This window comes from Hylobates moloch, unplaced genomic scaffold (assembly GCF_009828535.3).
Source record: "Hylobates moloch isolate HMO894 unplaced genomic scaffold, HMol_V3 SCAFFOLD_13, whole genome shotgun sequence".
NCBI classification, from domain to species: domain Eukaryota; kingdom Metazoa; phylum Chordata; class Mammalia; order Primates; family Hylobatidae; genus Hylobates; species Hylobates moloch.
Window position 1 is genome coordinate 35,632,245 of NW_026652288.1, and position 24,628 is coordinate 35,656,872.

Below are 24,628 nucleotides of genomic sequence, written 5' to 3' on the forward strand. Positions count from 1 at the left end.
TGCTTTCTGGACTGCGGCTGGGACAGTGTCCCTTCTGCTGGGGCGCGCTGCCAGGAGATTCTCAAAACCCCAGGAACTTAAGCCTGGCACTGGCTTGGGAGTCACGGAATCTCAGAACCATCTAATCACGGAGTTTTCAACTCCATGAAAGTCAGAGCAGCTTGAATTCACCAGGCGATGGCATTGTGGAATCAGAACAGGGAGAGGGAGGGAAGCAGACGTGGGATGGTGACTGGGAGCCTCTCCTATAGGAGTAGGACCCAGGGGACACAATGACGATGATGATGGTGATGACAGTGATTCACTGAGTGCCCGCTATGTGCTCTGTCCACTTCTAAGCACTCTGCACAAGGTGCGCATTAAATGTGCACAGAGGAGAAGTGATTTGCACACAGCTAAGAAGAGACAAATCTGGGATTTGAACCAAGGCTGTCCAAGGTTCTAGGTCACTACGCTATTCTTTTTATTGAGATAAACTTTCATACAGTGAAGTGCACACATCTTAAGGGTACAGCGCAATGATTTTAAAAATTGCATCTGCAGGCCAAGCGCGGTGGCTCCCGCCTGTAATCCCAGCAGTTTGGAAGGCCCAGGCGGGCAGGTCACTTGAGGTCAGGAGTACGAGACCAGCCTGGCCAACATGGCGAAACCCCATCTCTACTAAAAATAATTTAAAAAAAAAGCTGGGCGCAGTGGCTCACGCCTGTAATCCCAGCACTTTGGGAGGTCGAGACGGGCAGATCACAAGGTCAGGAGATCGAGACTATCCTGACTAACACGGTGAAACCCCGTCTCCACTAAAAATTCATAAAAATTAGCCGGGCGTGGTGGTACTCACCTGTAATCCCAGCTACTTGGGAGGCTGAGGCAGGAGAATGGCGTGAACCCAGGAGGCGGAGCTTGCAGTGAGCCAAGATCCCACTACTGCATTCCAGCCTGGGTGACAAAGTGAGACTCCGTCACAAAAAAAAAAAAAAAAAAAGTTGCATCTGCAAAGCTACCACCCACATCAAGGCATAGAACCTCTCCCTCCACCCAGAAAGTTCACTGGAACCCTCCAGTCGCCTCCCCTCCAGAGGCAAGAGCTGATCTGGTTTCTGTCACCACACATCAGTTGTGCCTGTTCTTGAGCTTCATACAAATGAAATCTTACAGCGTGTGATCTCTGTGTCTGGCTCCTTGTTCTCAGCATTATGTCTATAGGAGTCATCCATATTGTCACCTGTATCTGTGGCCCCTTCCTTTGCATTCCATTGTGGGACTATAACACAATTTGTCTATTCTCCTGTTGGGAGACTTACGGGTTTCCAGTTTGGGGCTATTACAATTGGTGCTGCTAGGGACAGGAACATTCTAGTCATGTCTTTTTTTTTTTTTTTTTGGAAATGGAGTCTTGCTTTGTTGCCCAGGCTAGAGTGCAGTGGCACCATCTCAGCTCACTGCAACCTTCACCTCCCAGGTTCAAGCGATTCTCCTGCCTCAGCCTCCCAAGTAGCTGGGATTACAGGCACCTGCCACCACGCCCAGCTAGTTTTTGTATCTTTATTAGAGACTGGGTTTTGCCATGTTGGCCAGGCTGGTCTCAAACTCCTGACCTCAAGTGATCCGCCCACCAACATGGTGAAACGCCGTCTCTACTAAAAATACAAAAACTAGCTGGGCATGGTGGCATGTGCTTTTAATCCCAGCTACTCACAGGGCTGTGGCAGGAGAATCACTGGAACCTGGGAGGTGGAGGTTGCAGTGAGCCGAGGTCACGCCACTGCACTTCAGCCTGGGTGACAGAGTGAGACCCCTTCTAAAAAGACAAACAAAAAACAGGCAGGCATGGTAGCTCACGCCTGTAATCCCAGCACTTTGGGAGGCTGAGGCAGGCAGATCACCTGAGGTCGGGAGTTCGAGACCAGCCTGACCAACATGGAGAAACCCCGTCTCTACTAAAAATGCAAAATTAGCCGGGCGTGGTGGCACACTCCTCTAATCCCAGCTACTTTGGAGGCTAGGGCAGGAGAATTGCTTGAACTCGGAAGGTGGAGGTTCCAGTGAGCTGAGATCACGCCTTTGCACTCCAGCCTGGGCAACAAGAGTGAAACTCCGTCTCAAAAAAAAAAAAAAAAAAAAAAAAAAAAAGTGAAAAAAAAAAAAAAAAAAAAAAAAAAAAAAAAGTGATCCACCCACCTCAGCCTCCTAAAGTGCTGAGATTACAGGCACGAGCCACTGCGCCTGGCCCTCTAGTTATGTCTTTTTTTTTTTTTTTTAAGACGGAGTCTCGCTGCGTCACCAGGCTAGAGTGCAGTGGCACAATCTCGGCTCACTGCAATCTCTGCCTCCCGGGTTCAAGTGATTCCCCTGCCTCAGCCTCCCGAGTAGCTGGGACTACAGGCATGCACCACCACGCCCAGCTAATTTTTGTGCTTTTAGTAGAGACGGGGTTTCACCATGTTGGTCAGGCTGGTCTCGAACTCCTGACCTCGTGATCCGCCGGCCTCAGCCTCCCAAAATGCTGGGATTACAGGCCTGAGCCACCGTGCCCAGCCCTCTAGTTGTGTCTTTTAATGACAGATGTGCACTCTGTTGGGTACGCGCGTGCCTGGGAGTGGAATTGCTGGTTCGTGGGATAGACCATGTTTAGCTTTCATGGATGTTGCCAGACCCTTTCCAAAGTTCGAGTGCCATACTGCATCCAACAGTGTAAGGAAGCAGCAGCTGCTCCACATCCCCCTCCACTGGGAATTGTCAGTCCTTTTCATTTTTGCCACCTTGGTGGGGCAGTGAATCCATTTCCCTCGAGGCAGCCTTCCTATCACAGCTCAGGGAGGCAAGTCAGAGGAGGGGCTGGGGCCAGGCCTGGGCCTGCCCGCCTCCCAATGCCAGTGTCTCAGTGGCCAGGATGCTGAGAGCTAGTGTGAGTGGGTGAGTGTGCAAGTGCATGTACACACCCACTGCACAAGACAATGGCTGAGGGAGAAACTCCCCAATCTGAGGGGGAAAGGCAGTTGAAGGGCAGGGGCCATGTGCGCTGGACATCCCTGGTGACCCCAGGGTACAGCCTGGTCCTCGTAGGGGCTACATGAGCCCAGACCTCTCCTAGGAAACCCACACATACTGTTTTATTTTTCTGGTGCAGGGGAAGAGACACTCCCATAGACAGGTGGGCAGACTGAGGCCCAGAGACGGGAGGGCCTTCCTTGAGGTCACACAGCAGGAACAGTGACCCACATTTCTGGCTGAATGTGCTAAGGTCTTCCTGCTTTCCCAGCACCACTTCCTTGGGGATCCCAGGAGGGAGGGAGGAGGCCTCAGGCTGGAGGGACCCTTTTTTTTTTTTTTTTTTTTTTAGATAGGGTCTCGTTCTGTCGCCCAGGCTGGAGTACAGTGGCACAATCTCAGCTCACTGCAACCTCTGCCTCCTGGGTTCAAGCGATTCTTTTGACTCAGCTTCCCGAGTAGCTGGGATTACAGACATGCACCATCGCGCCGAGCTAATTTTTTTTTTTTTTTGTATGTTTAGTAAAGATGGGGTTTCACCGTGTTGGCAGCCGGCTGGTCTCGAACTCCTGGCCTTAAGTGATCCGTCCACCTTGGCCTCCCAAAGTGCTGAGGTTACAGGCGTGAGCCACACTTGGCCTGGGACTCACAATCTTCTCAGATGCCCCCTCATCTCCCAGCACACCAACCCCCGACCCCCTAATTCAGGGCCTACCTGCCAAAGGCCCCTTCTCTCAGGGACCCCATTTCTCACCATCTCATGATGTCTCTGCCTCAGGCCCTCCTCTTCCACATTGCCCGTGTCCAGGCCCCATCTCCTGAAATTCCTTTATTCAAAGTGCGCCCCACCATCCCACTCCTAGGGCCCCTCCTGCAATGTCCTTGCCCCTCAGGCTCCACTGTCCTCCTCCCCGTCTCTCACCATGGCCCACACTGTTCGACACCTCCAGGCCTCTGCCTCTATGTTCTCTGCTCAGAACAAAGATCGGTGGGTTTTGGAATGAAATTGCTTTCATTCAGTTCCTATAAGGAAACCCAACAGCTCTCATAACAAAAGTCCATCCTGGATCTCCCACAGCCGGCTATGGAAGAGGCAGCTGGAGCTCTGTCCCAATTCTATTCCCCAAGCTCTGTCTTTCCGTGGAGGTTCTTCCAAGGGCTACCTCTGCTGCTCTGGCCCTTTGAATTCAGATGCTGTTCCCCTATTCCTGCTCGGAGCTAATTGTGCAATTGCACTCCTCCTTTGGTGTTTTGTTTTGTTTTGTTTTTTTCTGAGGCAGGGTCTCGCTCTGTCGCCCAGGCTGGAGTGCAATGGCATGCTCTTGGCTCACTGCAACCTCCGCCTCTTGGGTTCAAGCGATTCTCCTGCCTCAGTCTCCCGAGTAGCTGGGATTACAGGCATGTGTATTTTTTTTTAGTAGAGATGGGCTTTTGCCTTTGTTGGCCAGGCTGGTGTTGAACTCCTGACCTCAAGTGATCCACCCTCCTGGGCCTCCCCTAAGTGCTGGGATTACAAGTGTGAGCCACCACGCCCAGCCCCACAGTCCTTTGATTTTCAAGTTTGAATCCTAGTTAGAAAACCTGATTCCAGGCCAGGTGCGATGGGTCACGCCTGTAATCCCAGCACTTTGGGAGGCTGAGGTGGGCAGATCACAAGGTCAGAGTTTGAGACCAGCCTGACCAACATGGTGAAACCCCGTCTCTACTAAAAATACAAAAATTAGCCAGGCGTGGTGGTGCACACCTGTAATCCCAGCTACTCAGGAGGCTGAGGCCGGAGAATCGCTTGAACCCGGGAGGCGGAGGTTGCAGTGAGCAGACATTGTGCCACTGTACTCCAGCCTCAGCAACAGAGTGAAACTCCATCTCAAAGAAAAAAAAAAATGAAAAGAAAACCTGATTCCAGTAAAAGCCTGGGGGTGACAAAGAGGAAATAAACAGTAACTAGCCAATCTGATCTTCAAAGTGTAACTCTTCCATCTTCAGTGTGGAGCCCTTGCAAAGGGCTTCCCTGCCTATTGCGCCACCAGCCCCTTGGACAGGGCCATCTTCCTCCCACCTCCTGGGAACGCCTTCCAGCAGGCCTCAAAGCACAAACCCTAAAGTGCTGTAAATCTTGGAAGACAAGAGCTGGGCCTAAAAGAGTAACTTGGGGCCAGGCACGGTGGCTCACGCCTGTAATCCCAACACTTTGGGAGGCCGAGGCGGGCGAATCACAAAGTCAGGAGTTCGAGACCAGCCTGGCCAACATGGTGAAACCCCATCTTTACTAAAAATACAAAAAATTAGCTGGGCATAGTGGCGGGCGCCTGTAATCTCAGCTACTCGGGAGGCTGAGGCAGGAGAATCGCTTGAATCCAGGAGGAGGCGGAGGTTGCAGTGAGCCAAGATTGTGCCACTGCACTCCAGCCCTGGCGACAGAGTGAGACTCCGTCTCAAAAAAAAAAAAAAGAGTCACTTGAACCTGGGCATGGTGCCTCACACCTGTAATCCCAACACTTGGGAAGGCCAAGGCAGAAGGATCGCTTGAGTCCAGGAGTTTGAGACCTACCGGGCCAACACAGCAAAATCCCTTATCTACTTAAAAAAAAAATTCAAAAAAAAAAAGGTCACCTGGTTATCCCATATAGATATTCTCCTTCCAGCCCCACCCAGCTGCTTTGGAAAATTAGGATCTCAGTCTGCTTAAGGGAGCCCAGGCTTCCCTATACTTCCACACACATTTCTTGAGGCCGTGTTCTGGTTCACTCCATTAGAATTCAATTAGAATTCCAGCCCTGTGGGCCAGGCACAATGGCTCACGCCTGTAATCCCAGCACTTTGAGAGGCCAAGACAGGAAGATCACGAGGTCAGGAGTACGAGACCAGCCTGGCCAACATGGTGAAACCCCGTCTCTACTAAAAATATACAAAAACTAGCTGGGCACGGCCGGGCGCGGTGGCTCACGCTTGTAATCCCAGCACTTTGGGAGGCCGAGGCGGGCGGATCACGAGGTCAGGAGATCGGGACCACGGTGAAACCCCGTCTCTACTAAAAAATACAAAAAATTAGCCGGGCGTGGTGGCGGGCGCCTGTAGTCCCTGCTACTCGGAGAGGCTGAGGCAGGAGAATGGCGTGAACCCGGGAGGCGGAGCTTGCAGTGGGCCGAGATTGCGCCACTGCACTCCAGTCTGGGCGACAGAGCGAGACTCCGTCTCAAAAAAAAAAAAAAAAAAAAAATTAGCTGGGCGTGGTGGCGGGAGCCTGTAATCCCAGCTACTCTGGAGGCTGAAGCAGGAAAATCGCTTGAACCCAGGAGGCAGAGGTTGCAGTGAGCCAAGATTGCGCCATTGCACTCCAGCCTGGGCAACAAGAGCGAGACCCCATTTCAAAAAAGCCCACAAAACTTGTCAACCTTTTCTCTTTCCCAACTTCACTCCCTCCTGTCCAAAGGTGTGTGTGGCGGGGGTCGGAGGTGTCCCTAGCCCCAACTCATTCATCTTTGGGACTCCACAAGGTGGGGCAGGGGGCAACCTCAGATACCCCTCCAGCAACCATGGCCCCCTCACTAGCCTCAATCTCTTGAGGAAGGAATCAATTCCCACAAATTATCTAAATCTTTCTACTCAAAATGTAGTCCATGGACCAGGGTCAGCAGCATCACCTGGGAACTCAGAAATGGAAATTATGGGCTCCAGCCCAGACTTGCTGAATGAAAACATCTGGGCTAGGGCCCAGGAATCTGTTTTAGCAAGCCCTCCAGGTGTTTTTTTAATGCCCTCCAGAGTCAGAACGACAGCTCTGCACGGTCCCCATTGTGCCCTCCCTGGGAGAGTACACAACACCCGCTTCTGCCGTTAGAGTTCCCATAACGCCCTCGCTCCTGACAGCCCACCTGCACCCTCCTGAAACTACAACTCCCATAATACCCAGAGGCGCGCGCCGTCACGTTCTGGGATTATATCTCCCAAGGTGTCTTGCGAGTCAGGCCGCCATCATGGCGCCCATCCTCTTAGTCACCGTCAGGACTACAACTCCCACAATACTCGGCGGCAGAACTACAGTCCCCAGCTGCTCCCGAGCTGCGCCACGTCGACTCCGCTGGGTGGGGCCGGCCTCGGGCGGGGCTGGCGGGGTCTTCAGGGTACCCGGCTGGTTACAGCAGCTCTACCCTTCACGACGCAGACATGGCAGCCCAGAAGGACCAGCAGAAAGATGCCGAGGCGGAAGGGCTGAGCGCCACGTGAGCGAGCTGGTTCTAGGCCCTCGGACCCGAGACCCTGGAGTCCGGGCCTCCGGCCCCCTCCTCCCTCGAGAGCCTGGAGTCCCAGCCCCGAGACGCAGAAGTGTTGGCCCCGGTCTCCTCTAATGGGACCCTGGAGTCTGGGCCCCTAGCCCCCTCCCTGCCTGCGGTCCAGAAATCTGGGGTCCCGGGAGGGAGTCCAGGCCCCCTTAGTCCCCTTCTTTTGCGGGGGTCTGGGGCTCCATCCCGGTCCACCACTGACCCGGCCCTACCCCCCGCAGGACCCTGCTGCCGAAGCTGATTCCCTCCGGTGCAGGCCGGGAGTGGCTGGAGCGGCGCCGCGCGACCATCCGGCCCTGGAGCACCTTCGTGGACCAGCAGCGCTTCTCACGGCCCCGCAACCTGGGCGAGCTGTGCCAGCGCCTCGTACGCAACGTGGAGTACTACCAGAGCAACTATGTGTTCGTGTTCCTGGGCCTCATCCTGTACTGCGTGTGAGTGCCTTCTGGGCCCCGCACCCGCACTAGCTCCGACCGGCTGGACCCCTCCTCTCACCGCTCAGGTCCCGCCCTTCACCGCCCGGTCCCTCCTCTCACCGCCCGGGCCCCGCTCCTACCGCTCAGGCCCCTCCTCTCACCGGCCAGGCCCCGCCTCCAAGGATTGGCTCTGCTAGACTACCTTGTCACCAAAGGGCCAAGTCCCCTACCCCACCATCACCCTGGCCAGGATGCAGTGTGACTAAATGTCACCTGGCCCTCCCTGGTCTCCAGGATGTAGCTTGCCGCCCGTGGAGAAGGCCAGGGCCGCCTGGCTGGCCCAGCCCCAGCTGCCTAACCGCTGCCTCCCTGCACTCCTCCTCCAGGGTGACGTCCCCTATGTTGCTGGTGGCCCTGGCTGTCTTTTTCGGCGCCTGTTACATTCTCTATCTGCGCACCTTGCAGTCCAAGCTTGTGCTCTTTGGTGAGAAACCCCCTGCCCAGATGAATCCTTGGTCCCTCAAATCTTGGTCTTTTGGAATGCAGACCTCAGACCCCAAATCCAAGTCCTTCAAAACCCAAGTCCGCCCAAGCCTAGATGTACACTAGATCCCCCAAACCTGATCCCTTAAAATCTCAGACACAACCGATCCTTCCATCGATTCTCAGCCCCCTCAAATTGCTATTCCTCAAACCCAGGCTCCACCTGGCTGCTGTGCCTTAAACCTACTCTTCAAACCACATGACTCCTCCCCTCTCTCTCCTCCCCTTGCCGCTCTCTCCGACCAGCATCAGCTGCAGGTGCCCACACTGGACAGCAGGTGGCGACCTTACACTGGCCTAGATCTGTTGCCGTTTCTTTTCCTGCTTTCTGGGATGTGACCAGAAAGAACTTGGAACTTAGAGAGGGAAGCCGAGGAGTATGTTTCATGTGGTTCCCAGACTAGTACCAAGGACCACTGGGAAAACAAAATGCCAGGGGAAATTCCCCCCAGGGGAAAATCAAGGTTTGGAGTGGGGTCAGGGAGTTGGGATTGGACAGTCAGGTAGACCTGAACGCCAGGCTCTTCAGGGGCCTGCAAGTTATGTGCTTGACAGGCTGGGGTGGAGGGAGCGCCTGAAGCACAGGCACGACTTGGCTTCAGCTGATCACCATCACCAGAGCATGCAGACCCCATCCCTGAGACTTCTATGATAAGCCAGAAGTTGGTATTTTTATGTGAAATCGTTCACTTTGCCAGCCACAAATCACATCCTTGCAAAACATCTCAAAAAACACATCCACAGGTCAGATTTGGCCCTCGGGCCACCAGTTTGAGACCCCTGGTCTGCGCGAGGGTTGCAGCAGGAGAGCCCTAGTCTAGGGAGCAGGAAGCCGGGATCCCAGGACCTTCCTGGAGGATGTGTGGCAGAGGGCAGAGGGTGGGGCTGAGGCAGGCGAGGATGGTGTGCTGTGTTCTGGAGGGCAGTGAGGACAGCAGGGGAACAGGGTGACCCCAGGACCTGGAGGGCCTTGGCATGAAGGAGTTTGGATTCAATCCCACAGACCTGGAGCTTGTACGGATTGTTGGAGGGCAGCAGGGGTTACTCTGGGAGAGGGCATGGAGGGTCGGAACAGTGTCCCAATGCCATCTGCCCCCAGGCCGAGAGGTGAGCCCAGCGCATCAGTACGCTCTGGCTGGAGGCATCTCCTTCCCCTTCTTCTGGCTGGCTGGTGCGGGCTCAGCTGTCTTCTGGGTGCTGGGTGAGTACAGGGTCTGAGCAGCTGGGGTGGATGGTGGGGTCCAGGCGCAGGAGCATGGCCCTGAGCTGCCGGCTTTCCTGCAGGAGCCACCCTGGTGGTCATCGGCTCCCACGCTGCCTTCCACCAGATTGAGGCTGTGGACGGGGAGGAGCTGCAGATGGAACCCGTGTGAGGTGTCTTCTGGGACCTGCCGGCCTCCTGGGCCAGCTGCCCCACCCCTGCCTACTCCTGTCCTGCACCGCCCTGCTGCTCGGGCCCACAGCGCCGTCCCATCACAAGCCCAGGGAGGGAGCCCACCTTTGAAAATAAAGCTGTTACGGGTGTCATTCAGGAAATACTCCCCCAGCATCTTCTGTGGGTCTCTATGAGTGGAGCTGGGAATACTGCACAGACCAGGGTTGGGGTGGAACCTGGAGTGTGGGCAAGGTGATAAACAAGATAAACAGATAAAATATTATGGGATGCCCAATGGTGGTGAGTGTTGAGGAGGAGAAAAGAGTTGAGAAGGACAGTGTGCCGGGGGTCCCTGAGACTACCCCCAGATTTGATGGTTCTCTAGGACTCGGGAATCAGAGAGCACCCCAGGTTTGATGGTTCTCTAGAACCTGGGAATCAGAGAGCACCCCAGGTTTGATGGTTCTCTAGAACCTGGGAATCAGAGAGCACCCCAGGTTTGATGGTTCTCTAGGAGTCGGGACTCAGTATGCAATTGCACTCACAGCTCTGATTTGCTCTCAAAGGATATGGAGCCAAGTCAGCCAAAAGAAAAGGTGCATGGAGTGAACTTAGAAACCAGGCACGCACTTCCAGATGCCACATCTCATTCCTCCAGCACTGGATTATGGCAACATGTGTGAAATGTCAGCCAGAGACACTCTGATCCTAGCCTTAGCGCCCTCGGTTTCATGGGGGCGGCTACAAGAGCACCTTCTCTCCAACACATACCAAAATGCCAGGCTCCCAGAAAGAAGGCCCGTGCCTGCACAAACAGCCTAGATAGATGCAGCGAGCCACTCTATCAGGAAGTGATAAGACACCCCCCACTGACACCCAAGTTCCCAGCCAAGGACCAACTGTGCACCCAGGCCTGTCTAAGGACAGCAGTCTGGGGTGGAGCCTTCCAGGTCAACTCTTTTCTGCACAGAGAAAGTTCGGGAGTGAGTTGTGGGTTAAAGAGGGTGACCAGAAAAGGCCTCCCTGATGTGACATTCACCAAAGACCTAAACTGAGAGAGGGAGCAGCCAAGATCCTTTGGAGGAAGAATAATTGGGGCAGAGGAAGCCACAGGGGCATAGCCCGAGAGATGGCAGCAGCCAGGAGGCTCGAGGGCAGCCAGGAGGCGGGCGTAGCTGGGGCAGATAATCGAGGGGGACAGTGGGGGAGGCCAGGGAGCCTTGTGGGCCACGGTGAGGGCTTTGGGTTTTACTCTGCTTGAGATGAAAGTTTGCTTTTGTGAAATGGGTTTTGCTTTGTTTCCCAGGCTGGTCTCAAATTCCTGGGCTCAAGCGATTCTCCCCCTGCAGCCTCCCAAAGTGCTGGGACTACTGGTGTATCCAGCCCAGTTTGCTTCTTGCCTTTTCTTTTTTGAGACAGGGTCTCACTTTAAGGCCCAGGCTGGAGTGCAGTGGCGTGGCCACTGCTTACTGCAGCATCTACCTCTTGGGCTCAAGTGATCCTCCCACCTCAGCCTCCTGAGCAGCTGGGACCACAGGTGCACGCCACCACACCCAGCTAATTTTTTTTAACTTTTCATTAGACAGGGTCTCACTATGTTGCCTGGCCTGGTTTCAAACTCCTGGGCTGAAGCAATCCTCCTGCCTCAGCCTCTCAAAGTTCTGGGATTACAGGCATGAGCCACCGTGCGGGGTCCAGTTTGCCTTTCATCATGAGGTGGAGACTGCCACGTGGTAGCAGTAACAAAAGAGAAACACACTTGGGAGGGAAAGTGCCAGGCAGATGAAGACAAGGGAGGTGGCCGAGAGGGCCTAAGAAGTGACTTGATTTTTTATTTTTATTTATTTGTTTATTTTTTTGAGATGGAATCTCTCTCTGTCACCCATGCTGGAGTGCAATGGTGCAATCTCGGCTCACTGTAACCTCCACTTCCCAGATTCAAGCTACTCTACTGCCTCAGCCTCCTAAGTAGCTGGGATTACAGGTGCCCACCAACACGCCTAATTTTTGTATTTTTAGTTTTATTTTTTAATTTTTTTGAGGCGGAGTTTCGCTCTTGTTGCCCATGCTGGAGTGCAATGGCGTGATCTCGGCTCACTGCAACCTCCGCCTCCCAGGTTCAAGTGATTCTCCTGGCCTCAAGTGATCTGCCTGCCTCAGCCTCCCAAATGTGCTGGGATTACAGGTGTGAGCCACCATGCCCAGCCTATAAAAATTATTAATGAGATATTTTACTCCGTTTTCATACTAAATCTTCGAAGTCTGGTGTGCCTTTCACACTCATAGCATGTCTCAGTTTGGACCAGCCGTGTTTGAGGCAGCCACATGTGGCTGGCCACCATATCTGACAGGAGAATTCCAGAACAACATTGGGCATCAGTGGGCTCTGGGTGAGCACCTGCTGCATCAACGATGAGTGGGTGAGTTTTGCTGAGGAGACAGGAGGTTGGAGAGGCTCGGGGGCTGCATCCCTGAGGCCTTGGCACTCGCTGTCCCTCTCCTTGGGAAACTCCACCCACAGCTCTTCTTGTGTCTCCTCAGAGAGCCCTCCCAGACCACCCCTATCTAAAGTAATTGGCTGGGCGCGGTGGCTCACACATGTAATCCCAGCACTTTGGGAGGCCAAGACAGGTGGATCACCTGAGGTCAGGAGTTCGAGACCAGCCTGGGCAACACAGTGAAACCCCGTCTCTACTAAAAATACAAAAAAATTGGCCAGGCATGGTGACGGTCGACTGTAATCCCAGCTGCTTGGGAGGCTGAGGCAGAGAATTGCTTGAACCCAGGGGGCAGAGGTTGCAGTGAGCCGAGATTGCACCACTGCACTCCAGCCTAGGTAACAGAGCAGGACTCCATCTCAGAAAAAAAAAAAAAAAAAAAAGTACAAAAATTAACCGGACGTGGTGGCACACACCTGTAATCCCAGCTACTTGGGAGGTTAAGGCAGGAGAATTGTTTGAACCTGGGAGGCAGAGGTTGCAGTGAGCCAAGATTGTGCCACTGCACTCCAGCCTGGGTAACAGAGAAAGACTCTGTCTCAAAAATAATAATAATTTTTATGTTGATTATGTGTATTGGAAGGATAATTTATTGATATACTAGATTAAATTATTATTCATTTCACCTTTTGTTTTTTACTTTTAAAAACATGATTAAGAGGCCGGGCGTGGTGGCTCACACCTGTAATAGCAGCATTTTTGGAGGCCGAGGTGGGCGGATCACGAGGTCAGGAGATCGAGACCATCCTGGCTAACACAGTGAAACCCCGTCTCTACTAAAAATACAAAAAATTAGCCGGGCGTGGTGGCGGGCGCCTGTAATCGCAGCTACTTGGCGGGAGAATGGCGTGAACCTGGGAGGTGGAGCTTGCAGTGAGCCAAGATCACACCACTGCACTCCAGCCTGGGCGACAGAGCAAGACTCCATCTCAAAAAAAGGGAAAAAAAAAAACCCAAAAAACCATGATTAAGGCTGGGCACCATGGCTCATGCCTGTATAATCCTAACACCTTGGGAAGCCAAGGTGAGAGGATTGCATGAGCCCAAGAGTTTGAGACCAGCCTGGATAACACAACAAGACCCCCATCTCTCAGGCCGGGCGTGGTGGCTCACGCTTGTAATCCCAGCACTTTGGGAGGCCGAGGCGGGCGGATCACGAGATCAGGAGATCGAGACCACGGTGAAACCCCGTCTCTACTAAAAATACAAAAAAATTAGCCGGGCGTAGTGGCGGGCGCCTGTAGTCCCAGCTACTCGGAGAGGCTGAGGCAGGAGAATGGTGTGAACCCGGGAGGCGGAGCTTGCAGTGAGCCGAGAGCACGCCACTGCACTCCAGCCTGGGTGACAGAGCCAGACTCCGTCTCAAAAAAAAAAAAAAAAAAAAAAGACCCCCATCTCTGCAAAAAAGTTAAACAGTTATTTGGGCATGGTAGTGTGGGCCTGTAGTCCCAGCTACTTGAGAGGCTGAGGTGGGAGGATCACTTGAGCCCAGGAGTTCAATGCTACAGTGAGCCATCACTGTGCCACTGCATTCAGCCTGGGCAACACAGAGAGACCCCATCTCTTTAAAAAAACAAAAACAAACAAACAAAAAAAAAAACAAGAGTTGCTGGGTGTGGTGGCTCATGCCTATAATCCCAGCACTTTGGGAAGCCAAGGTGGGTGGACTGCATGAGCTCAAAACTTCGAGACCAGGCTGGGCAACATGGCAACACCCTGTCTCTACAAAAAATACAAAAATTAGCCAGGTATGGGGGCACATGCCTGTGGTCCCAGCTACTTGGGAGGCAGAGGTGGGAGGATTGCTTGAGCCCAGGAGGTCAAGGCTGCAGTGGGCCAAGATTACACCACCACTGCACTCCAGCCTGGGTGACAGACTGAGACCCTGTCTCAAAAAAAAGATGGGGGTGGGGGGTGCACAGATTAAATAGAAAATTGCAAGTTAGCCCGGGCACGATGGCTCATGCCTGTAATCCTAGTACTTTGGGAGGCTGAGGCGGGCGGATCACCTGAGGTCAGGAGATTGAGACCAGCCTGGCCAACATGGCGAAACCCCGTCTCTACTAAAAATACAAAAATTAGCCCAGCATGGTGGCATGTGCCTGTAATCCCAGCTACTTGGGAGGCTGAGGCAGGAGAATCGCTTGAACCTGGGGAGATAGAAGTTGCAGTGATCCAAGGTCGCACCACTGCACTCCAATCTGGGCAATAGGGAGACTCCCTCTCAAAAAACAAAAAAAGAAAAAAGAAAGAAAATTGCAAGTCACCTCTGTGGCTTATATTGTGTTTTATTGGACACACTGACTTAGATGCTGGGGAAATGGCAGTGCTGGAAACAGACAAGGCCCTGCCATCTGGGAGCTCACATTCTGTAGGAGATGTGCAGGAAACACAGATAGAACCACCAACAATCAGGACACTCAGAAAGGGGTAAACGCTCCAGAGCCAAACAAACTGGAGAGCTGCTCAGTGGGCAGGGCCTTGCTGGGGACTGAGGGGCCACTTGCCCCTTGGTGCAGGTCTCAGGGAAGAGTGTTGGAGCCAGAGGGAACAGCAAGTGCAGAGGCCCTGAGGTCAGATCTGCTCAATAACAGGGCGGTGCTCCTGGTCAGCCCCAGAGACCATGCTGGGGAGGATACTGGGGGCCAGATCACACAGGACCTGTGGTAAGGTCTTTGGATTTTGCCTTAAAATGTGAAACTATATAAGGACATTGAACAGGGAAGAGGCAGGGTCAGGTGTGACTGTTAGAAATATCCCTCTGGAGGCCGGGCACGGTGGCTCACACCTGTAATCCCAGCACTTTGGGAGGCTGAGGTGGGAGGATCGCTTGAGCCCATGAGTTTGAGACCAGCCTGAGTAACATGGCGAAACCCTGTCTTTACTAAAAATACAAAAATTAGCCGGGCGTGGTGGCACATACCTGTGGTCCCAGCTACTCAGGAGGCTGAGGCGGGAGAATCACCTGAGCACAGAAGGCAGAGACTTCAGTGGGCAGAGATCATGCCACTGCACTCTAGCCTGGGCAACCAGAATGAGACCCTGTCTCAAAAAAAAAAAAAAAAAAAAAAAAGAGAGAAAAGGAAAAGAGAGGAGAGGGGAAAAGGGAAAATTAAAGAAAAGGAGGGGAGGGAAGGGGAGGGGAAGGGAAGGGAGGGGAGGGGAAGGGTGGGGAGGAGAGGGTTATCCCTCTGAGGTTGTCTGGCGGATGGGCTGGAGGTAGTGAGACCAGGGAGGATCATCCTAGCTGGGGAAGATGGGGCAGGGAAGTGGGGTGAAGAGGTGGGACAGGGAAGAGAGATTCAGGAGGTTGAAGGACGAAGGACAGGTCTTGGTGGCTGACTTGCGTGGGAGGTGAGTGGGAGGAAGCAAGAAGACCCCCAGCTTCAGGCTTCCCACAAGATGGGAAGACCGGGGGTGGGAGGTGGGAGCCTGGGTGTCTTGAAGACACACAGGAGTGCACTTCCAGAATCTGCCACCAGAGGGCGGACAAGTGTTTCCGCCAGAGAGGGAGCTAGAGATGGACTCATCCTGGGGGACCAGGCAGGGTGGGGACCTGTGGTGCCCCTGGCCAAGCCAGGTCACCTGAGCCTACTCAGAGGCCAGGGGCCAGGGTTCCAATCCCAATTTTGGAGTAGCAGAGGGTGTTTGTTGACCGCAATGCCAGTATTCCCCAGGGGAGACTGAGTGTCCGTGCCCATGTCAGTGGGTGGACTCTAGGTCCAGTCTACATTGCTGGGTTTGCAGTGAATATGGTCGAGATGCTTTGCTTGGAGGCTACTGATGCCAAAGACCCAAGCACTCAGTTCTGAGATCACTGAGGCAGCAGGCTAGAGCTGCGGGTCGGGGAGGTTGGTACTCAGGCCAAAGGCCTATTCTGAAGGCAACTGGCTACAGGTCTCAAATTCTGGTGTTGAGTTATTGAGATGCTGAGACCAGAAGCTTCCATCTGGGGTGATCAAGACTAGGGTCCCAGGGCCAGAGGTGGTGGTTCATGCCTGTAATTCCAGCACTTTGGAAGGCCAAGACGCTTGAGCCCAGGAGTTCAAGATCAGCCTGGGCAACATAGTGAGACTCCATCAAAAAAATGAAAACCCGGCAAGTTGGGAGGTTGAGGCAGGCGGATCACGAGGTTAGGAGTTTGAGACCAGCCTGGCCAATATGATGAAACCTGTCTCTACTAAAAAAAAAAAAAAAAAATTATCCGGGCGTGGTGGCGCATGCTTGTAATCCCAGCTACTTGGGAGGCTGAGGCAGGAGAATGGCTTGAACCCAGGAGGTGGAGGTTGCAGTGATCCGCGTTCGCGCCATTGCACTCCAGCCTGGGCGAAAGAGCAAGACTCTGTCTCGAGAAAAAAATAAATAAATAAATAAAAATAAAAACAAAAAAACTAGAGTACCATTTCTCTGTCTCTCCTGAACAACCTTGAGATTCGAGGTTTGGTTTGGGTAGGAGAAATTGGAGGGCTTGCTGTCTCATCAAGGGGACAGAGCCCAAAGGTCTTGTCTATTTTGGTGACAGTCTGGGATCCAGCTGGCTGGTTGGAAGTGACAGATTGGGAATCTGGTTGTTTTGTGTGGTGGTATAGCCTGGGGTCCAGTTTCTGATTTGGGGTAACAGTAATTGGAGATCTGTTTGGGAGGCTGAGGTGGGAGGATTGCTTGAAGCCAGGAGTTTGAAAGCAGCTTGGGTAAAAAAATGAGGTCCCGTCTCTACAAAAAAAAAAAATGAAAAAATTAGCTGGGCATGGTGGTGCATGCCTGTGGTCCCAGCTACTTGGGAGGCTGAGACAGGAGGATCACTTGAGTCCAAGATTTTGACGCTGCAGTGAGCTAGGATCATACGCTGCGCTCCAGCCTGGGAAACCCTGTCTTTAAAAAAGAAAATGGGTTCAGTTCTCATTTTTTTTTTTTTTGAAACAGAGTCTCGCTCTGTCGCCCAGGCTGGAGTGCAGTAGCGCGATCTCCGCTCACTGCAACCTCCGCCTCCTGGTTTCACGCCATTCTCCTGCCTCAGCCTCCCGAGTAGCTGGGACTACAGGCTCCCACCACCACGCCCAGCTAATTTTTTGTATTTTTAGTAGAGATGGGGTTTCACCGTGTTAGCCAGGATGGTCTTGATCACCTGACCTCATGATCTGCCTGCCTCGGTCTCCCAAAGTGCTGGGATTACAGGCATGAACCACCACGCCCAGCCCAGTTCTCTTTAAGTGACAGATTAGGGACTTGCCTCTGGTTGGGGTGACAGGAACCAGTTGTTGGAGGTGGCAGAGACTAATGTTCCTGTCTAGGTTGGGGCGATGGGGGCTGAGATTCTAAGGTCTGTTTTGGGGTGATAGACCGGGTTCTGATTGTCTAGTTTCTCGTGACCAAGACTGGGACTTCTGGCACCTCCTTAGGGGTATTGGATATAGAGTCTTGGCTCTTTTGAGGTGACACTGGGTTGAGACTGAAATTTAAGGTTTGGGGTACCAGACTGAGGGTTTGATGACCAGTTTAGAACAACAGTAACTGGGGATCTGGTGAACTCCACTGTGGTATCTGATACTGGAGGTCTGGTTATCTCACTTTGGTGCCAGAAGCCACCAGTCCAATTACCTGGGTGGAGTTACAGAGGCCAAAAGACTGGCCAACTAATTTTGGCTGAAGACAAAAGCCCTGGGGGTCAGGGCCTTGGCTTGGGGTGGAAGACCTGGGGTGACCACTTGGCTAGTTTGAGGCTGCAGCCATTATAGGTCTGGTTGCCTAGTTGGGGTAACAGACTGGGATCTGGCTGGATAGTATGGGATGCTGGAGATCGGGGTTCCAGATGTCCAGTTTGGGACAACGGAAGTGGGGGTTAGCCTGGGAAACAGCAAGACCCTATCTCAATAAAAAATAAAAATAAATCAACCAGGCCTGGTGGTGCGTGCCTGTAGTCCCAGCTACTTGGGGAAGCTGAGGTGGGAGGATCACATGAGCCCAGGATGTCCAGGCTGCAGTGAGTTATGATCGCACCACTGCACTCCAGCCTGAGTAAAAGAATGAGACTCTTGTCTTGAAAAAGAAAAAAAAATAAAAAATAAACAGAAGTGGGGGTTTCTTTGCCTAGATTGGGGTGGCAGAATCAGGGGGTTCTGGTTTCTAATTTTGTGGGATTAAGACTGGGATCCCAGGACCTAGCCTGGGGCACAGAGACTGGGAAGTTGAATTTGGGGTGACAGGGGCTAGGAGGTTAGCTGCCTAGTTTGTAATGACAGATATTAGGGATCAGTTGTCCAGGGTGGGATGAAATGATAGGGGGTTCCAGGGTCTAGTTTAGGGTGGCATAGAATGGATGTTAGCTTGTCTCATTTGGCATGAGTGGGACGAGGGGTCTGGTCGTCTAGTTTAGGAGACAGACTGGATGGAGTCTGGTCGACCAGATGAAGAAGATGGGACTGTGGGCCCAGGTCTGTAGTCTGAGGTCACATTTTATGCAACGTGTTGCTCAACGTGGAGTGACAGAGCCTAGAAGCCTAGAAGTACAATTGTGCCGTTTGGGGTGGCAGTGTCTGGGGGTTGGTTGTCTAGGACTGTGAGACAGAGACTGGGTCCCAGGGCGATGTATTCAGGGTAACAGAGATGGAGCATTTGGTTTTATAGTTTTGTGGGGAGGAAACAGAGACCAGGGAACATGTGACCTCATAGACTCTGGAGGTCCAGTTGCCTAGTTTTGTGGGACAGAGGTTAGGATCCCTGGGTATATTTGGGGTGACAGAGACTGGGGTCTGGTTGTCTAGTGTTGAGTGACAGAAACTGGGGGTGCCAAGCAGCATTTGGGGCCAAGAAACTAGGGCTAGGTTGTCTAGTTTTACAGGATAGAGATGGGTCCCAGAGTATATGTGGGTGACAGAGACTGGGGATCTGGCTGTCTGCTTTTGGGAGATGGACTGGGGCCCCTGCATGTATTTTGGGTAACAGAAATGGGGTCTGGTTGTATAGATTATTATACAGAGATCATTGTCCCAGTACATTTGTGGGGTGACAGACTAGCTTGCTAATTTAATTTAATTTTTTTTATTTATTTTTTTGAGATGGAGTCTCGTTCTGTCAACAGGCTGGAGTGCAGTGGCGCGATCTTGGCTCACTGCAACCTCTGCCTCCGGGGTTCAGGCAATTCTCCTGCCTCAGCCTCCTGGGTAGCTGGGACTATAGGCATGCACCACCACACCCGGCTAATTTTTTGTATTTTTAGTAGAGATGGGGTTTCACCATGTTGGCCAGGATGGAGTCAATCTTCTGACCTCGTGATCCGCCTGCCTTGGCCTCCCAAAGTGCTGGGATTACAGGTGTGAGCCACCATGCCTGGCCTTATTTTATTTTTTTGACAGAGTCTCTATCGCCCAGGCTGGAGTGCAGTGGTGTGATCTCAGGTCACTGCAACCTCCATCCTCCTGGGTTCAAGCGATTCTCCTGCTTCAGCTTCTCAAGTAGCTGGAATTACAGGCACCCCCCACAACACCCGGCTAATTTTGTACTTTTAGCAGAGACGAGGTTTCACCACGTTGATAAGGCTGGTCTCAGACTTCTGACCTCAAGTGACCTGCCTGCCTCAGCCTCCCAAAGTGCTGGGACTACAGGCCTGAGCCACCACGCCTGGCCTATTTTATTTTATTTCATTTTTGAGACAGGGTCTTACTCTGTTGCCCAAGCTGGAGTGAGGTAGCATGATCATGGCTCACTGTGGCCTTGACCTCCCCGGGCTCAAGTCCCACCTAGGCCTCCTGGGACTACAGGCACGTGCCACCATGCCCAGCTAATTTATTTTGTTTTGCGTTGTTGTGATAGAGACAGGGTCCCACTATGTTGCCTAGGCTGATCTCAAACTCCCTGGGCTCATCCACTTGCCAATTTGTGGTGACAGTTTAGGTCTTGTCTTATCTTGATGTGCCAGACATTACTCATCCATGTTATGTTTGGGGTGACAGAGACTACTGGTCTTGCTTTGTAGTTTGGGGTGACAGTGACTGGGGTCCTTTTGTCCAGTTTGAGCTGACAAAATTGAGCTGACAGTGATTGGGGCTCAGTTGTCCATTTAGGGGAGGCAGAGACTGGGATCAGTGGTCTAGTTTGGGGTGATAAGACCAGAAGTCAAGGCCCTGCCTCGGGGTAACAGAGATGGAGATACAGTTTCCCAGTTCAGGGTGGCAGAGACTGCCTCGTTTGAGGGACAGAGACTCGGGGCTTAGTTGTGCAGCTGGAGGGATGAGGCTGAGGGGTGCCTGTTTTGGCTTGGGGCGGCAGGAGCTGTCATTTCAGTCCTCTAGCCTGGGGCGCAGAGTCCAGGGTGCTGGTCCCTTCTTTTTTTTTTTTTTTTTTGAGACGGAGTCTCGCTCTGTCGCCCAGGCTGGAGTGCAGTGGCGCAATCTCGGCTCACTGCAAGCTCCGCCTCCCGGGTTCACGCCATTCTCCTGCCTCAGCCTCTCCGAGTAGCTGGGACTACAGGCGCCCGCCACCACGCCCGGCTAATTTTTTGTATTTTTTTAGTAGAGACGGGGTTTCACTGTGGTCTCGATCTCCTGACCTCGTGATCCGCCCGCCTCGGCCTCCCAAAGTGCTGGGATTACAAGCGTGAGCCACCGCGCCCGGCCTGGTCCCTTCTAAACATGGCTGAGCCTGAGAGTGCTGATGGCTGAATGTTCCTGGGACAACTGAGTCAAGGGTTTCCTGTACTCAGGTGTGGGGTCTCTGAGTGAGTGTGGCCAGCGGTGTGGAGCTTTGTGTGAAGGTCACTGAAGCTGGGAGTCTGGGTATTTGGAATGGAGGTGTCAAGAGGTCAGGGCCCCAGGACTCAGGACCCACTTGAGGAGTGCTTCATGTCTATGACATGGAGGGCCACTGTTTTCAAAGCACCTCCACACCTGTGGGTGGCAGTGATAGAGACCCCTGGGGGAAGATGGAGACTGGGGCTCTAATGGCTGGCCTAGGGGTCGCTGTGGCTGGGGCACAGGTAACCTTGGGATTTCTGGCCCTGGAGACCCACTGCCCTTTACCGAACACAAGAGGATCCTGTGGGTCTAAAGCCTGGTCTGGGCCGGGTGCGGTGGCTCACGCTTGTAATCCCAGCACTTTGGGAGGCTGAGGCAGGTAGATCGCCTCAGCTGAGATCAGGAGTTTGAGACTAGCCTGGCCAACGTGGTGAAACCCCGTCTCTACTAAAAATGCAAAAATTAGCTGGGGTGTGGTGTGCGCCTGCAATCCCAGCTACTTGGGAGGCTGAGGCAGGAGATTCGCTTGAACCTGGGAGGTGGAGGTTGCAGTGAACCAACATTGCACCACTGCACTCCAGCCTGGGCAACAGAGCGAGACTCCATCTCCAAAATAAAATAAAATAAAATAAAATAAAATAAATAAAAATAAACTAGCTGGGCTGTAGTCCCAGCTAGTCCCGCCAAGGCAGGAGGATCCCTTGAGGGCAGGAGTTCAAGACTAGCCTGGGCAACATAGTGAGACCCCAGCTCTACAACAAAAAACAAAAAAATTAGCTGGGCAGGTGGCAACTGCCTGCAGTCCCAGCTATTCAGGAGGCTCAGGGAGGACCTCTTGATCCCAGGAGTTTGAGGCTGCAGTGAGCCATGATTGCACCATGATTGCACTCCAGCCTGGGTGACAGAGCAAGACCCTATCTCAAAAATAAAAAACCCTAGTTTGGGGGCAAATGGTTGGTTGTGGTAGTCAAGATGCATTGTTTATGGGTGACTAACACTGAGGACTCAGATTTTCACTTTGAGAAGATGGATGCTGGGGCTCAAGATCCTGAATTTGGGGTGCCTGGAATTCCTCCTGCCCAGTTCTGGGCGCGTGTGAGCCCTTGTTCCTGTTTTGGGACACCCAACGCCCGGCTCTAGATGTCTGCAGTTGTGTGGCTTCGTCACTGAGGCCAGGGACGGGGGCTACTGACGCCCACATTAGTGACGACAGTGGGGGCCTACTGTCTAGATTAGAAGTGACTTCCTGCGGCATTTCACCTGTCATGTTTGGGGCGAGTCAGTTCGGAGACTCAGGTGTCAAGTCTAGGGTGACTGGTTTTGAGGTTTAGTGGTGACCGAGGTTGGCAGCCCACATGTTGATTTGGGGGTCCTACTGATTACCTTAGGGCTGACTGAAGTTTGGAGCTCACTTGCCTAGTTTGGGGGTCACTGAGCCTGGGTGCCCCAGGCCCTAGTTTTGGGGACGTCTGAGACTGGGAGGCCATATGCAAAGTGTGTGGGTCGGTGGCTGTGGAGCTCAGATGCCTATTTTGAGAGTGACTTTTTGTGGTTTTGCTGACCTTGAGGCCCTGAAGGTTAATTTAGGGGTGAGTGAAACTATGGGCCTGTATTCTTTTTTTTTTTTTTTTTTTTTGGAAATGGAGTCTCACTCTGTCCCCCAGGCTGGAGTGCAGTGGTGCGATCTTGGCTCACTGCAACCTCTGCCTCCCCGGTTCAAACAATTCTCCTGCCTCAGCCTCCCAAGTAGCTGGGACTACAGGCACATGCTGCTACGCCCAGCTAATTTTTTTTGTATTTTAGTAGAGATGGGATTTCACCGTGTTGCCCAGGCTGGTCTCAAACTCTTGAGCTTAGGCAATCCTCCCACCTTGGCCTCCCAAAGTGCTAGGATTACAGGCGTGGGCCACCATGCCCGGCCTGTGGGCCTGTATTCTAATCTGGGAACAAATTAAGGCTGGGACCCTAAATCTAAAATAGAGGTGACTTAGCATGATGTTCAGTTAGGGGGTTCTGAGGCTGGGGGTGTGGTTCAGAGCCCAAGTTTGGGGCTCAAATCCAAAATGCCTTAGATTGTGGGTAGTTGTGGCAAAACATTCAGATGTCTAGTGTAGGGGTGTGTAATCCCGGCTGCCCAGATGTTGAGGTTGGGATGACCATCTGAGAGCCTGAACATCAGTCTGGGGTGACAGCTGGGGCCCAGATGTCCCTCAGCAGATCCAGTGCCAAGCTGGGGTTGTGTCATCAGATGCCTCCTGGGGGTGTCACTCTCGTGTATGAGAAGCCCATCTTTGGGAGGTTAAGAGAAGGCAATCAGATGTCTGGTTTGAGCGCTACTAGTTATGAGTTCCTAACATTTATATACAATTTAGGGCTCACTGAGTCACAAGACCTACTTGCCAGGGTTTGTGGTTCTTTGTACCTAGTTTGGGGTGATGGAGTTTGGGGTGTTGTTCCTTTTTTTTTTTTGAGACAGAGTCTTGCTCTGTCACCCAGGCTAGAGTGCAGTGGTGTGATCTCAGCTCACTGCAACCTCTGCCTCCCAGGTTCAAGCCATTCTCATGCCTCAGCCTCCTGAGTAGCTGGGATTACAGGCACCCACCACAATGCCCAACTAATTTTTGTATTTTTAGTAGAGACAGGGTTTCGCCATGTTGGCCAGGCTGGTCTTGAACTCCTGACCTCAGGTGATCCGCCCACCTGGCCTCCCAAAGTGCTGGGATTACAGGCGTGAGCCACCGTGTCCGGCCCGGGGTGTTGTTCCTTAGTGTGGAAATGTCTGAGGATAATCACCCAGATACCTAGTTAGGGGTGACTGACACAGAGACTCAGATCCTCGGGGAGGCTCAATGCCTGAATTAGGAGTGGCTTAAATTGTTTGTTTGTTTGTTTGTTTGTTTTTGACAGAGTCTCGCTCACTCTGTCGCCCAGGCTGGAGTACAGTGGCGCGATCTCGGCTCATAGCAAGCTCCACCTCCCGGATTCACGCCATTCTCCTGCCTCAACCTTCCGAGTAGCTGGGATTACAGGCGCCTGCCATCACGCCTGGCTAATTTTTTTTTTTTTTTTTGTATTTTTAGTAGAGACAGGGTTTCACCGTGTTAACCAGGATGGTCTCAATCTCCTGACTTCGTGATCCGCATGCCTTGGCCTCCCAAAGTGCTAGGATTACAGGTTTGAGCCACTTTGCCTGGCCCCCACCCTTTTTTTTTTTTTTTTTTGGAAGAGGTCTCACTGTCGCCCAGACTGGAGTGCAGTGGTATCATCATAGCTCACTACAGCCTTGATCTCCCAAACTCAAGCAATCCTCCCGCTTCAGCCTCCTGAGTAGCTGGGATTAAGCCATGCACTACCATGCCTAGCTAATTTTATTTTTTGTAGAGATGAGGTCTCAGTATGCTACTCAGGCTGGCCTCCAACTCCTGGGCTCAAGGGATCCTCCTGCCTCGGCCTCCCAAAGTGCTGGGATTACAGGTGTAAACCACGGCGTCCGGCCTATTCTTGTCTGTTACCAGGTCCCTTAACATAGATTGAGGGCCCACCCCAGCAACTCAGGATAATCCCATCTCAAGATCCTTCATTTAATTGCATCTGAATAGACTCTTCCTGTAAGGTCACATTAGCAGGTTCTGGGGTTAGGATGTGGACATACTTTTTGGGGCGCCACCATCCAACCTACTATGAGGGTGTTTGAGGCAGGTACTCTAAATCCCAAATTCAGGTCTCTCTGATTATGAGCTTCTCGGTGTTTGGATTAGGAAGACTGACCTTGAGGGTCAGCTCCACATACCTGATT

The 24,628-nt window shown here is 52.7% G+C and overlaps 3 protein-coding genes across 4 annotated transcripts in view; 1 reads left to right on the plus strand and 2 right to left on the minus strand.

Moving 5' to 3' along the window:
- Positions 1 to 24,628, minus strand: part of LOC116480610 (carcinoembryonic antigen-related cell adhesion molecule 1-like) — a 1,172,951-nt gene that overhangs the window by 1,014,479 nt on the left and 133,844 nt on the right.
- Positions 1 to 24,628, minus strand: part of ARHGEF1 (Rho guanine nucleotide exchange factor 1) — a 96,617-nt gene that overhangs the window by 22,958 nt on the left and 49,031 nt on the right. The gene's annotated exons all lie outside the window — the stretch shown is intronic.
- RABAC1 (Rab acceptor 1) lies at positions 7,007 to 12,728 on the plus strand. 2 transcript variants are annotated; one of them, XM_058426579.1, is made up of 5 exons: positions 7,007 to 7,211; positions 7,493 to 7,705; positions 8,074 to 8,171; positions 9,234 to 9,431; positions 9,515 to 12,728. In XM_058426579.1, exons 1-5 carry the CDS (start codon positions 7,156 to 7,158, stop codon positions 9,601 to 9,603), a joined length of 654 nt encoding a protein of 217 aa, XP_058282562.1. In that variant the 5' UTR covers positions 7,007 to 7,155; the 3' UTR covers positions 9,604 to 12,728. The 2 variants fall into 2 exon arrangements, with proteins under 2 accessions (XP_058282562.1, XP_032028701.1); XM_032172810.2 differs by having other exon boundaries at positions 7,016 to 7,211; positions 9,330 to 9,431.

What these genes read in the sequence shown, in the direction of transcription:
- RABAC1 (XM_058426579.1), top strand. Translation starts at nt 7,156, where the DNA reads ATGGCAGCCCAGAAGGACCAGCAGAAAGATGCCGAGGCGGAAGGGCTG. An exon ending in GCGGAAGGGCTGAGCGCCAC is followed by an intron (nt 7,212 to 7,492) that starts GTGAGCGAGCTG and finishes TACCCCCCGCAG; the next exon opens with GACCCTGCTGCCGAAGCTGA. An exon ending in AGCTGTCTTCTGGGTGCTGG is followed by an intron (nt 9,432 to 9,514) that starts GTGAGTACAGGG and finishes GCTTTCCTGCAG; the next exon opens with GAGCCACCCTGGTGGTCATC.